Raw genomic sequence first — 15,336 nt, 5'->3', positions numbered from 1 at the left:
ACTTTTCTGTTTCACTGTGAAATTATTGCAGTACCTTGAGACCACTCTAGCATATAAGTAAAGTTTCTCTCTTCTCAGTGATGCCAGTGCAACAGCTAGATTGGGCGGGAGGCGGTGACAGAGAGGAGTCTCTCTCCGCCTCTGACGTTCCTCAAGACTGTGAATTTGAAGTGGACTTCTTTCTAGAGGACGAACGAGAGAAGAACAATTTATTTTTAGGTGCGAACGACAAAATTTGTACTGAGCAAGAAAATATTTGATATTTTTCAGTTTAACTGAGGCCAAATTGAGGTACTGAATAATGATTCTAGCATTTACTATTAGCTTTCTAACCGCTGATAAATAAATAACATCCCGACTTTAAAATGTAAAAGGTGAATACATAATAGTATTATTGTAATATGTTATTATGTATATTATTAATACATATGATCATGGCAAACAATGATTTTAGTTTATGATCTGTACATTGAACAAAGACTCATGATAAAAATTTACAAAATCGGAAATCCAAAAGAAACTTCAAAGTAAATCTACATGCTCATACCAATAGCATTTCCATTAAGTAACGCTCGTTATCACTGTTTTATCGGATATAATTTTCATAATAAAACCCAGAACCCGGGTCATACAATTTGTACCTTGATTGAATTTAACTTTTAAGTTTAAGAGATCGCTTGTATAATCAGTATGTAATCGCTAGAAAACGTAAGAGTTGGTATAAATTATTGTTAAAAAGTATCAAATTTAAAAATAAATTCAGATTGTCCATCACCATGTCAATGCATTATTCTATGTTGGGTGATTTTAAATGTTGCTCAAATATTTGATATAAAAAGTGCAAATCTCAATCTCGTGATTCCCGAATTATGGTAATTGTAGGAAAGTGCCAGAGTGGGTTTATGAAAATATCAAATTACAGAATTTAATTACAGGCGATTTCCAGATCATAAATTAAACAATTTTTAAATAAGCTATTCCCACGCACTAGACAGTACAAACAAGTTTTGTTTAAAGGATAGTTTCAAGCACGCCCAGCTTTCTGCAAGCAAGTGTCTTCAAGAAATATCCTACCAGCAAGAGCCTACTAGCAAGTATCTACAAGCAAGAGCCAACAAGCAAGTTTCTACAAGCAAGTGCCAGTAACGTAGAGGATAAGACTGACGGTAACAGGAACCCCGTCTTGCTCCACAGATAAAGTTATCAGCTCTGGTCCGGAATAATCAGACGGCGTGAAGTAAGTCAGGTTCTCGAGAACTAACATGAGGTCGTCACGTGACCCTGTAATTATCATTGTTAAGAGGTCTTTGGATCATAAGTATTTGGACCTTAGTACCTAACCAATAACCATATATTGGACGGTTTATGTGTCTTTTTGTTGATAGCTTTTTGAATTAATGGGACAATTTTCTACCGAAGTAAGTAAAAGTAAGTGAGTAGTAAGTAAGTAAGTAAAAGTAAGTGAGTAGTATAAAGTAAGTGAGTAGTAAGTGAGTAGTAAGTGAGAATTAATATTACCAGTGAGTAGTAAGTAAGTAAGTAGTAAGTAAGTAAGTAGTAAGTAAGTAAGTAAAAGTAAGTGAGAATTAATATTACCAGTGAGACGGAGGTTCCTTTGAGTTGAGTCTCCTAATGACTCTACTCTCTCGTGGTTTCCCACAGACAACACTCCGTGAAGCGACTGAAATAATCACACTAAAACTTTTATAGTAGCCTTTTTAATTCAAACTAGTAAAGATCAGCGAAAGAATTAATATATTAATTATTATTAGTTATAATATACACTACTATTGGATGGCAATATGTAACTTTTTGTTGTATGTTTAATAAGAAAAGGGCCCTATAGAAAAAGAGATTTTGGAAGATTTTTGAAGAGCTTTTCTGCCGTCCCCTTGACCGAAATTTCGCGGTTTTGACTGAAATTTGTACCAGTGACCAATCAGTGAGGTCGATCAGAGTGACACAAGTCGCCATCAAGGTACTGGAAGCAGTATATCCGGAGAAAAATTTGATGCAATGAAAATTTTGAATATGTCCTATACTACCAGTAAGAAATATTCGAATTTCAGCTTTCCGGGACCCAAATTTCACTGTTTTGACTGAATTTTTCTTGAATGACTACAGGGTCACTCTGGATGGCACAAGACACGATTGAGGTACTCAAAGTTCTATTCCCAAAGAAAGCTTTGATAAACGGAAAATCATCAGAATAGAAAAACTGGTTACCTGTCTTTTAGTTTTATACCGAATGACTTGATGATTGCAAAAATCATGGGAATAAAATTGAAGATGATAGAAAAAAGATACCGTTAATATTCCTGCAGGAATGTGAACGGTACATAGTTTCTTTCTTACTATACCTGGACTTGGACTGTATAAGTGCTGTGTTCCTCATCTGTAATAACTAGACCCTCAAACGGTCGTTTTTTGCGACAATCAAACTGAGATAGCTCTGCAATGTTTTTTGGATTAGTGCTGAGTAGATGCTTGTGAAATTAAAGTTTACAAATTCCTGTCTGATTTGTAGTTTATATCGGATTTGACGAGTACGATGGCGGCTCCATAATCATCATCCCCACATTTATCATTTTCGAGAATAATTCTACATTTAAAAAGTATATAAATATTAAATAAATATAATAGTTTGAAATTAAACAAACCGTAGACATGGTTTTGGTCAATATTGGAGAAATTTTCTTCAATAATCCACCTTCCCAGGAAACTCTTGGGGTCAAATGAGTGGATTTTGTTATTCTCGAATGTTACACTTAACATCTCCTCTTCTATCGTCTGAAAAATCTAGAGAAAATTAGCAGATGATTATTGATCAGGAGATACCCAAAAAGGCACATGGGCATACTGCAGTAAACACAGCCGCCAGGCCAGCACACAGCACATGCAGCACACAGCACACAGCACACAGCACACAGCACACAGCACACAGCACACAGCACACAGCACACAGCACACAGCACATAGCACACATCACACATCACACAGCACACAGCACACAGCACACAGCACACAGCACACAGCACACAGCACACATCACACAGCACACAGCACACAGCACACAGCACACATCACACATCACACACACACAGCACACCGCATACAGCACACAGCATACAGCACACAGCACACAGCACACAGCACACAGCACACAGCACACATCACACAGCACACAGCACACAGCACACAGCACACAGCACATAGCACACAGCACACAGCACACAGCACAAAGCACACAGCACACGGCACATAGCACACAGCACACAGCACACAGCACACAGCACACAGCACAAACACATACCTCACACAAGGGCGCATCACTAGTTGACTCCAGATCAGGGGTAGTAAGGAAACTCGAGTTAAGAAAGACCATGGGTTTGAAGAAGTGGGCAATGTCAGCTACTGAGGACCACTCACTGGGTAGGGTGGAATCTGGGGAGTGAGGAAGTGTGATTATCTGATTATTATTTATTAATTATATTCCCACATTAGTGTTTTGTCTTAGTTAGTAAATTATGAAGCTGATTATATATATCATAAATGGCCCTTTTATTCTGAGTAAAAGCTAGAAAACATTTCTAACCAGTTTTAAAAGATAGATTTTCAACGATTGTGTGTTTATTGGATATGTCATCCTTGAACTCAAGTACGTCCTGGGAAAATGAAGTAGGTTAGCAAAAATTATGATCACGTAGTCAAAATGTAAACAGAGTTATTTCTTAAAGCGAACAGTTGCCTAACACTTAATTCAGGAATATATTATGAGCAAAAGCGGCAAAATATGCAGTTTTTAACAAAAAACAATCGTGAGAATAAATTAACCGCAAATTAAATAATTAATTAATTGATTAATTAAAAACCTGGTACTCAGTATGGAACTCTGTTTTAGTGGCCCAGCCGAGTCCAGCTCCGGATAACTTGAAACCTGTCTCTAGGTAAATGCCCACATCATTATCTAATGTTATTTTAGGGAACTGATCAGATCTCACAGCACTCGTCGTTCTTAAACTTCCTGGGATTATCGAGAATTATTTAATTATTTAATTATTTAATTATTTAATTATTTAATTATTTAATTATTTAATTATTTAATTATTTAATTATTTAATTATTTAATTATTTAATTATTTAATTATTTAATTATTTAATTATTTAATTATTTAATTATTTAATTATTTAATTATTTAATTATTTAATTATTTAATTATTTAATTATTTAATTATTTAATTATTTAATTATTTAATTATTTAATTATTTAATTATTTAATTATTTAATTATTTAATTATTTAATTGTTTAATTGTTTAATTGTTTAATTATTTAATTATTTAATTATTTAATTATTTAATTATTTAATTATTTAATTATTTAATTATTTAATTATTTAATTATTTAATTATTTAATTATTTAATCATTTAATCATTTAATCATTTAATCATTTAATCATTTAATCATTTAATTATTTAATTATTTAATTATTTAATTATTTAATTATTTAATTATTTAATTATTTAATTATTTAATTATTTAATTATTTAATTATTTAATTATTTAATTATTTAATTATTTAATTATTTAATTATTTAATTATTTAATTATTTAATTATTTAATTATTTAATTATTTAATTTTTAATTATTTAATTGTTGAGGGTTGGCCGGAGATATCTTGCTTAAAATGTCCGGTGTATTCTTCTGGCGGATCATAAACAGCAGAGAAGCAGCACGAAGGGACTATGAGCAAAACCCATAATTAATTATGGTACTCTTTATTTGCATTCAATTATCCGTAAGAGTATTAATTATTTGATTATTTAATTGTTAACCTCCGACTGAGTAAGATAAAGGAAGACCAGACAGAGTGGGGATAAGAACAGTGATATCAGATAACAGAATATTCGTGTCTACCTCTTCTATATCTCCAATCTGATGGAATATTTATCACTTTTTATTGATAACAAGAATATTTAATAAATATGTATTAGTAAGAATATATCAACAATGAAGTTCTTAATAAGTTTTGTTTAAAGACAAGCTACGTCTGTGAATGATATTTAAATTCAGCTAAGGCTTTAGGTCAGTCTGATTGCCAGTTTTTAATCTTGACCTGCAACATTCGACGTAGGTTACTTTTCCTTTTATAGGTTGTTCTGAATAATGCCCGTAACATTAACGTAATTTACGTGAATTACCTAAATTACGTGAATCACGTAAATTACGTAAATTACCTTAAAGGGAGTAGATTTTATCCGTTGTCCGTTCACTGCAATGTTGAGTTGACCTTGCTCCAGATCGTTTAAGAAGTTTTCAACTGTCGGTAGGTCCAAAGATGTCTGAAAGTTTACAAATGTTTAACAGGACGAAATATATCTTATCTCAATTTAAACTTATGATTAGTGATTCTATTTATATTAGACTTGCACATAAGTATATTGACCGATAGTAAAGCACAGTTTTTTGTAATTGGACTCTGCCTCAAAGTTATCAATTTTACCTGCACAATGTCGGTATTAAGACCAAAAGCCTCTAGAAACTTTAGAGACAATTTAGTAGAACCACCACTGATACCATTTCCACCAAACCTCTCAAACTCTAATTCTGCTCCCGAGATGGCGCTTCCTAGAAACAAGGATCATTATTTCACATATTTTCAATTTTAATTATAAATTTATTGGTAGAGCTTAGCATTATTATGGAAGAAGGAAACAGCAAGAAGATGGAAAACATTTTGTTAAACGATGAAAAAATATCGCAAATAATAAGAAAGATTGCTTTGTTAATTTTGTGTACCCTTAAAGCCGTTACCTACCAAATATATAGTCACGTGCGATGCTATCATACTCTGATTCAGCGGACAAGTCAGCGCAGAGTCTACATGTTGTGTCAGATCTTAGTCTAATCAACTCATCTCGTACAATGTTGGCCCTGTTAAGAAACCAATTAACCAATATATCAATTATTCGTATGAATACCTAATTAAAACTATTTAACTGAAGGGTTAATTTATTTATCTCATAAACTCATTTCACAGGCCGTCTCTCACAAAAAATTCTACATATTTTTAAATTTACTACTTAAATCTGCTAAACTGATACTTAAAATCTAAACATTAAGCAATTATTTTAAATCGTGACCAACATTTCGTCTATTAATTTATAGAATCGTCCAGCTAACTATTGTACGAACCTGACGGAATCAGTCCTAGAGTCGCTGAGTGAGCCGAGAGTTTTCAGGAAGAATCTAGAGAGATGGTGGGTTTGTTCGCTGCAGATACGAGATGATGTGTACCTGAGATGAAAGCAGAAAGTGTGGATTACCTGTTGTTAGATAAAGATTATGTTTGAGAAGGAGGTATCAACTAAGGATACACATCAAACTGAGATGTTGTTAACTGGGATGATACAGTTGTTTTTTTCTTCAGTGATCTCACATGTCATTAACTGGATCTAATTTGATCAAATATTTGTAGCGGCGCAGGAACATTAGCTGAATTATTAATTAACTGAATCAAATTATTAATTAATTGAGTTAATTAACTATGAACTGACTGTATGAGTTGGTGGAGAGTGTGGTGAGGGGAGGAGGAGAGCACGTAATGAAGGGCTGGAGCTCCGTAGTTATCTTCTTCCAGGGCTTTGTCCAGGAGTCCTAATCTGTCCTGCGAATTACTTTATTGGATTTTTTGTTGACATTTCAAACATTGCAATCTATTGTCTTAAGCGCCTCTTGTCCCAAAGGCTTGTCGTTAAAAGATAAGACAAATGAATCATAAAAATCTCTTTGAACAATTATCAATTAACACATCCTCCTTTTTAGATTTGGATGTTGTTCTACGGGGACGAAGAATGGGTACTATCTAAAACAAGCTAACAGGGCCCTGTTATCTTGTTTTAGATAGGCGTGACGTCATCACACCTATCTAAAACAAGCTAACACTACTATAAACCTCGAAAGTAACTTCGCTGGGACTGTGGAAATGTAGAGTCTCTACAGCTGCTTTTCTCACTTCTGGTGTCTTATCTGATTGGAGCATTTGTTGTTACAGAGTTCAAGGTACGTGTTTTTACCTCGAAACAGGATAATAATAAGCAAGATCTGCACGCTACAAACTATAAAATGTTTAAGTATATGTTTCCAAACCATCAAGTGCCAAGTCCAGTAAGTATCTGGTAGCCTCAGGTAGTTTCATGTTTCCGAGAGTCGTTACATAGAATACCTTCTCCTCTAACTCGACACTGTTCGTTATGTGTGTCGTCAGGAACTCAAATATATCGGTAACCTGAGGAATTCTCGGTGATTAGATTACTAAGATCAGAGCTAAGTTAAGTTATCGCGATCTGAATGTCGTAAACATGTTGCATCCAGATTTCGTATGTGAGCTGATTTTGCAGGTGCATCAATATTTGCATAACACATGGAAAATCGAGTACACATGTGCAAAATCTAATATCAAAGCGTAATTTAAACTAATTAACCGCGCGGCGCGCATCACACTGAATGAAACAAATTTACCCTTAACAGCAAAATCGATTCGCGCGATACGTTTATTAAGGGATGAAAGGCGTATTTTTTAGGGATCTACTGCTAATTCGAATCAACTCTTTTCAGTTTTTTCTTATGCGGTGTGCAACTGTGCAGAAAAAACTTACAATGTTACTTCTGCCGTTCTGAGCAAGATAGGTGCTGGTAGCTGATGACGCGACAGCCAGGGCACACGACTTTTCATACCTATCAATCTCGCATGTTTTCTGAAAAATACAAGGTTTTAAACATTTAGAGTTCAAGACAGTGACTCTTCATATTTAATAAGCGGTATTTTTAGCGATGATCTGAAATAGGCTGTAGTTTTCTCTAAAATCCGCAAGTCAGGGTTATTGTTACAGCCAGGGTTAAAGAACCAATTTACACTTTTAGGTAACCCTGCACTACGATTCATGGAATGTGGATTCTCTCTCTCTCTCTCTCTCTCTCTCTCTCTCTCTCTCTCTCTCTCTCTCTCTCTCTCTCTCTCTCTCTCTCTCTCTCTCTCTCTCTCTCTCTCTCTCTCTCTCTCTCTCTCCCTCTTTCTCTCTCTCTTTCTCTCTTTCTCTCTTTCTCTCTCTCTGAAAGGAGCGGAACTAAATATCATAACATTTCGCATATAATAGTCTGTAATTGTATAGGTGATGATGAATGAGTAATTGATAAATGTCCAGATACCACTAACATAACATATAATATCTAAATTCTAACTACTACACAGATACAATATATAGCATAAGCTATAAGGTATGATATAAGGACACATATCCACCCCTGGTAACTGGGCTGTTGCCGCCCTTATCACCAAACTAATCATCACCACCACCATGTTGTAGAGTGTAGAGGTATGTGATGGAGTGTTCCGTGCCCTTCACTTACAGAGGAGTGGTAATGTTGTGACATTTGTTTTCACACGTGATCAGTTAAAACCGAGCATGTTTAACTAAGATAAATCAAAATCCGATAAATTAAATCTAAATTCTCTCACCAATAACCACTTCAGCATCCTGGTAGGGGGCTCGGTGGTGAACTGTTTGGAACCGATAAACCGTTCGGTAAGTTTCAGGGCTCTCAGTGATTTAATTGAGTTGTGAGCCAGTAAGTGGAGTTGAGCTGTTCCGTTTACGTTTGCTGCGTCGATAAACCATGGGCTGAAAGTTTTGTAATTGGAAGTTTTGTAATTGGAGGGGGGGGGGGGGGGGGGTGAAATTAGAGTTGGGAAGTTTTATATTTTTACAAAAAAAGGGCCCTGCAGTGTCATCACAACACATAAGGTGAACTATGAAGGCATTACAAGATTATAATATCACGTGATAAATCACAAAACCACGTGACTTTATTATAATGTGCTTACAGTAACTTCACGTCCCTCACTCGAGCAAATTCTTGTCTTCCTTCGTCTGATCCAACCCCAACATAAATATTACGAATCTGAAAAATATGCCAATATCACCAAGTTGATTTATTGAGCTACTGACTACTGAGAAAGTTTCATTAACTAAGAATAATAGATAATTCTAACATGAAATAATCAGTGACACGTGACGTTATCACACCACGTGACGTCATCACACTACGTGACGTCATCACAAAACGTGACGTCATCACACTACTTTATTATAGATAAACTCTAAGTTCAGAACTGATCATCTCAATAGGGTGAATAAACGAACTTTGTAATTTGTACGTTGCCATGGTACAATTTAGTTCACTAATAAGATGATTTGATCTAAGTAAACTCGCCTACCCTGAACTCACAGGGATTCAGTAATTACAAGATCTATTTTCGAGCTCCATTTTAAGGTTAATATCGAGACGTTTATAAAGTTCATGCCAAAAATTCTTGATAGGGAATTATCTTATTTTGCAAAGATTATCAATGATTAGATTTACTGAATTTATAATCGTCCCAGGTGTGTGAACTATCTATAAAAGTTGATTGCGGCTCAACGCCTGGATATTGAAAAGAACCTCAACGCTTATTATAACGACTTGAGTAGTATTATACTTGTAGTAGTATTATAACCTTAATAAATGTGGATTCTCGAGGTGAGGTACCAGGGGGGGGGGGGGGATCATAAGGTCAGAATCGGACGTGACGTTGGGTGGGCGGGTCATATTTTCTTCCAAAACGCAGTTAGTACTTGAGTACTGAGTGGTGGGTCTGCTGCTCATTTCCCATAAAATCAGTTTCAAGGTACTAAGGGGGGTGTTTAACCCCCAAAAAAATCATTTTACCACAAATTTCAATTTTGGGAATGGGTTTTTTTTGGTTTTGAGGTTTTTCCCCTTTTTTTGGGTTTTTAAAAATTTGCTCTCTTTTTTGTAACTTTTTATTTAATTCAACTACATTAAAACAAAACCCCTACTAAATAGTGGGTATAATTTGCCCATTTCCCAATGTTTAATGAGCTGTTTACAGCAATTTCTGGGTGCGTATCTTATTTACAAGACACAGTTAGTACCGTGATTTCTCAACATTTAGTACCGCAAATGCCAGCAAAAGGGGGTGGGTGTCCTAAATATCATCCGAAAAAGCAGTTAGTACCGTGAAGGGGGTGGGTACTGGGTGGGTCCTTTTTGTAAATTCCAAAACTGCACTTAGTCGACGTCACGTACGGCACTTGGTACCTGATCCCCCCCCCCCCCCCCCCCCCCCCCCCCCCCCCATATTTGTGAAATAATACAAAATGTGCACCACTTCCCTCTTGTGCTGAACAGGTACTTAAGTTATTAAAGTAAACAAAATATGTGCATCACCTCCCCACGAGTATCCACATCTAATTCTATAAAGTATCAATATTAAAGTTATACGGTGACTAAATTAACTTATTGAAGTTGCATTATAGTTATTATGTAAAGCAATCCCCGTAACAAGATTCTTAAGAAAATTCCTTAAATACTATTAACATTACTGTGGATGCATCAAGTCATTGATACTTGACAATACGTCGTCAAGTAGCATATCATCAAACATTACCAATGATCCGGTAAATTAGAAATAAACTTACAAAATAAAGCCACGTTTTTAGGATCTCTGTTGAAGTACTGTCGTACCCGTTAAGTATTAACTCTCTGAGAGTTTCCCCTGACTCTTCAAACTGAAATATCCTCAGGTTAAAAACTATAAATACATCAGTGATTTATTAATGATTATTAACTATTCATAAATAATAACATCAATTTCTCATTACATGAAATGAATATCGTATCAACTTAATAACAACCAGAATGTGTGTGTGTGTCTGTCTGTCTGTGTGTAATTTCCGAACGGTTATACAAAAAAAACGGTGTGAGTTACGGGACTGGGTTTTTCGGTATAGTGCCGACAAAACTCTGATGAAGCCCATAAGCAAATTTTTTAAAAGTCGGCCGGTGGTAAGTGGTTTAATTGACGGTTTTGTACCACAAATGTTGCATAAAATGGCTTGAGCAGAACGGCAAGAGTTACGGGGCTTGCTCTCTATATCTCATTACTGTATAATATGTAGCTGCATTTAAGTATAGCGTCATAATTGCGTTAGCCCGGGAAGATTCGCTGTAATGTAATACCATAAGCTTATTAGGGGAGGGGGACTGTTAGTGTTTGGGGTCTGTTTGGACTGCAGAGAGAGAGAGAGAGAGAGTTCAAACGACAATGTTGTGCGTGTTTTCAAATATAATATGGGGGTGTGGTGCGGAGTTAACAAGGGTTAATTTCTATAACGATTTAAATAAAAATAGAAAGCGGTTCAAGACGGGAGTGATGAGGTGTAACACTCGGTGTTCAGACCTTATGATCATGGAATGTGGTGCCTCATGGCTAATAATGACTTAATTATCCACAAAAAATAACTGATTATGAGATTATTGTTTAAGAAACTATTGGGTCACCTAATGCGGGTTTTGACTCAGCGGGTAATTACTCCTACCCTTTTTAACTGCGGCAGTGAAATCCCGGCCGAAGGCCGGGTTACACTAGTATCATAATATTATGATAATATACCATCATAATCTGTATGTTGTTAGTTCAGACTCAAGATTTTGGTCAGTCGGTTAAAATAAATATAGATGGTCCGATAAAAGAGGGGGCTGTAAGTTTAACATAATTTCATTTCCGTTTTTAAATTAGATTCAGAAGTTCTAAAATAGTTTATTGCAACAAAACATAATTTTAAAACAGGACAAGCTCATTAAAATTGAGGATAGTTTGAGCTTTCTTAAATATTTGTTAAGTATTTTAGACGATTGGAGAGTTCATGACCACATCAGAAATGTCCCGAATCGGCCGACCAGTAATTGTGATTGTATAAGTATAACTAAACGGAGTTCGGTCAGTTTTATCGGGTCAGCTTTTGATTAATTAGTCATAATACAAATACTAAGCATTCCTGGACAGTCTATCTATGTTAGATAAATCAGTCTTATTTTTGAATATCGAGAAAAGATATTGTCATGTTTATTTAAAGTGCTATAGCTGGGTACCTACAGGCTGTAAACTCCTAGGAATGCAATATAGTATGTTATTTCTCAAATTTAGCCTTTAAAATTTCAATTTTTTCCCACGCTTAAAATAGCTACATTATTAAGGTTAATCAGCATCACACCATCTAGGTCGCACCAAAAATGTGATTTTCATTACTCGATGTTAATAATCTGCCATTACTGGATCAGATTGAAGTATGTAAACTGGAATATTTTCTCCGTTTTTGATCTGCACAACAGAACGGAGAGGGATTCTTTAAAACACATTCCTCAAATACTAATTATATTTACTCGTTATACCAACTTTATTTATACACACAACCTACACTAAACATTTAGATTCCACCTGAAACACAGCTATAATGCTCCGTGGAAACTAAATCGATAATTGCGCTGAACGATTCAAAACGTTTTGTCAAAAGGGGCCGCGGGATACTGTTGATCCAGGTGTCTTCCAAACAAGGTTAATGTAATTGTTGTAACTTTATTGGTCTGTGGTTAAATCCCTTACAATCTAAGCGATTTAAAACACAGATCAACTTAGGAATGTAGTTCAAATTGAATTTGTTTTGGAATGATTTCCATCGATATACGGTTACGGGTTATTATGAAAATAAAAATATAATCCGATACTCAGCAGACTTTCAGTAATTGTTAAAGCCCATAACGTTGTTTAGGCAATGCAAGAATTTAGTTGTTGCAGATTCTGCTGTTAAAACTAATCCGTCAGCTCTAAGCTGTTAAGTAAAGGTGTCCTAAACTTGTATATTACCCATCACACTATAAGGGTAAATATTACTGTCAATATGTCACTTGACAGATTCATTGCTAAACGAGGGGAGATTGGTCAATAAAACTACTTTCCCGCTGTGTTTTAAAAAGGGATAGCTCGCTGTGTTTAAAAAAAGATATCTGAGTGTATTTCAGGGCTAGCTCATTAGTTCTATACACTAAAAGAGAGGGTAAGTGGTCTAGACAACTTAAAGGACTACATTATAGTCTGTCTAGACTACGTTATAGTCTGTTATAAACTACTTTATAGTCCGTTCCAGACTAGAAATGACGAGATGTTTCCTTGAAAGCGGACTATCCCCGCGATTCCTTAACCCGTGAAATCATCACAACCACTGTATGTAAACGATTAGATTGAAATATTCCTAAATTTCCAATTATTGAAAGAATGCTGTTATGCAGCAAATTAAAAGTGACAGTGAAATTAAAATATGTTATATAAGTGCCTAGTGATGGTATTATGAAAGCTCATGAATTCTCATGAAATCTCATGAAATCTCATGAAATCTCTTGAAATCTCGTGAAATCTCATGAAATCTCATGAAATCTCATAAAATCTCATGAAATCTCATGAAATTTTAGTGCAAATATTCCCTATAAATTAACAAATATTTGCAGTATCATACTTATTACAAATATTTGCAGTATCATACTTATTACTTATAGTGTTAAACTTCCAGAGCCTACGCAATAGTGCACAAATAAATGCAACATATTTATTCAGTTGTCATGTTTAAACTGGGACTAGTTATGTCTTTAAAGTAATAAAGTTTAACTTTAAGGGATGGTTCACATATCATTGAGTAAGCCAGCCTAGGCGGGGGTTCGGAAAATCTTACTGTTTTTTTATATCTCACACTTTTTTATTGTAATCTTACACAGTTAGTATGTGGGGGGGGGGGGGGGGGGTTTGGATTCTGAAACCATTAATTTTTATATTTAAGCCATTTCGAACTCTGAAACGGCCAAAATCTGGTTAATATAATATGTGAACGATCCCTACTAAGCAATCAGTACTGAATGGTTCCGTAGATAAATAAACACACATTATACATCATGTACATTGTTGATTGTACGTCTTAAATATAATAGACCTGGCTCAACCCCCCTAGAAATATTCTTCTGTTATTTTTATGATAAACTATTCAATGATGACAATAAATTTATTAAGTCGTAAATTAACTAATTAAAAAAATGAGAAAACACTAACATTAAGAGACGGGCGGAGATCTGGCTCAATAAATTCCATCACCAAGCTGACTTGTTTCAAATCTTTTCCTGATGATTACAAACATTTCAGGGTATTTCTTTAAATGATGTATGTTTAATAGTTGTATAATAGTTGTATAAGTGGAGGAGTAAAAGTTAATGTTAAACCTTCAGCTCCAGTCAGGGACAATGTTAACACGTTACATAATTATTAAACACTAAACAGTTGTATATTCGAGAAAGTTGCAACTCACTAAAGTTTCCAGGTGAACTTAAGATGAGAGCTAGAGTGAAAGAGAAAGTGAAATTACCATACGACTTTACTCACCATGAAGTTTGAGTTCGATTAGTTCCCTGTTTGAAAACTGATAAGTACTGTCAGGATCGATTGTTGAGGCCACCAGATTTAGCGATGTCCTAAAAGGATAATATTATAGAGAAAGTGAAAGTGAAAGTGAAATCGATAAGGAATTAGAGGAAGCGGAGCTGATGAGGTGAAGTACAAGAAGTTAGTTGATACTGTGATGTAGTTTCTTAAACAAAATACAGTTTTAAACTTCAATCACAGTTTTAGTATATACGTCCAAACAAACCAAAAATATTTTGGTGTGTTTTTTAAGACAGTGTGAAATGCCGCTTATATCATCAACTGGTCCGGAAATAAATTTTTTCCGGGAGTTCCAAGAGTTTGTCATTTCACTTGAGCCTGAATAATGAAAAGGATATAACCTTACCCACTAAGCAGTTGTAATTTCAGATAACTTTCAAAGTTTCAAGGCTTTAAACAGTGGTGAATTTACCTAGCCCCCTGTTACTACAGCATTTACATAACTGTATCTAATAACTATTATATATGAACATTTTTACAAACTTTTCGCCGTAACTTATAACGGTGTGTTTTAACAGTCTTATTTTAAAACTTGTTATAAATCAGTTTCATTAGGTGAGACAGGGAATGTTAATATAATATATAATATATAACGGTTAGGGTTAACGGTAACGGGTAAGTACAAGTTTTGTTGAATTATTATAAAACAGGATCTTACTGACAAAAATGATTCTTAAAAATACCTTAATAAACTGTACCCTTGAAACAGATTTTCCCAACATCTGTTGCATGCAGCTATATCTCCAATTTCGTTCAATTCATGCAAGTTGTCCATTTGAATAGCTATTTTAAATAGTTGAATAGCTATTTTAAATAGTTGCTGTATCGGAACTGAACAAGCGCTCAGCAGAATATTTTGTTATACTCGATCAAAATTATCTCATTATCTCGCGTAGACCTTCACCTTAAATAATGGGCTAACTTAAGAGTTAACTTCAATTAATAAGTTAA

The 15,336-nt window shown here is 34.8% G+C and overlaps 1 protein-coding gene across 1 annotated transcript in view; it reads right to left on the bottom strand.

Annotated features, from left to right (window-relative positions):
* Positions 1 to 368: 368 nt before the first annotated feature.
* Positions 369 to 15,336, bottom strand: part of LOC134824872 (uncharacterized) — a 31,244-nt gene continuing 16,276 nt past the window's right edge. The window contains exons 10-30 of the mRNA XM_063836853.1: positions 14,326 to 14,414; positions 13,999 to 14,066; positions 10,544 to 10,633; positions 8,887 to 8,963; positions 8,521 to 8,683; positions 7,661 to 7,759; positions 7,152 to 7,290; positions 6,958 to 7,031; positions 6,560 to 6,669; positions 6,198 to 6,299; positions 5,821 to 5,936; positions 5,506 to 5,630; positions 5,240 to 5,344; positions 4,838 to 4,937; positions 3,873 to 4,024; positions 3,596 to 3,665; positions 3,314 to 3,444; positions 2,661 to 2,790; positions 2,361 to 2,452; positions 1,597 to 1,681; positions 369 to 1,281 (exon numbers count right to left, since the gene is read on the bottom strand). Coding sequence (XP_063692923.1) covers positions 1,127 to 1,281; positions 1,597 to 1,681; positions 2,361 to 2,452; positions 2,661 to 2,790; positions 3,314 to 3,444; positions 3,596 to 3,665; positions 3,873 to 4,024; positions 4,838 to 4,937; positions 5,240 to 5,344; positions 5,506 to 5,630; positions 5,821 to 5,936; positions 6,198 to 6,299; positions 6,560 to 6,669; positions 6,958 to 7,031; positions 7,152 to 7,290; positions 7,661 to 7,759; positions 8,521 to 8,683; positions 8,887 to 8,963; positions 10,544 to 10,633; positions 13,999 to 14,066; positions 14,326 to 14,414 — 2,272 coding nt within the window. The 3' untranslated portion in view covers positions 369 to 1,126. The remainder of the gene's footprint in view (positions 1,282 to 1,596; positions 1,682 to 2,360; positions 2,453 to 2,660; positions 2,791 to 3,313; positions 3,445 to 3,595; positions 3,666 to 3,872; positions 4,025 to 4,837; positions 4,938 to 5,239; positions 5,345 to 5,505; positions 5,631 to 5,820; positions 5,937 to 6,197; positions 6,300 to 6,559; positions 6,670 to 6,957; positions 7,032 to 7,151; positions 7,291 to 7,660; positions 7,760 to 8,520; positions 8,684 to 8,886; positions 8,964 to 10,543; positions 10,634 to 13,998; positions 14,067 to 14,325; positions 14,415 to 15,336) is intronic.

Source organism: Bolinopsis microptera, chromosome 13 (genome assembly GCF_026151205.1).
Source record: "Bolinopsis microptera isolate Bmic1 chromosome 13, MBARI_Bmic_1.0, whole genome shotgun sequence".
In the NCBI taxonomy this organism is placed as follows: domain Eukaryota; kingdom Metazoa; phylum Ctenophora; class Tentaculata; order Lobata; family Bolinopsidae; genus Bolinopsis; species Bolinopsis microptera.
This window is presented reverse-complemented; position numbering and strand designations above follow the sequence as displayed.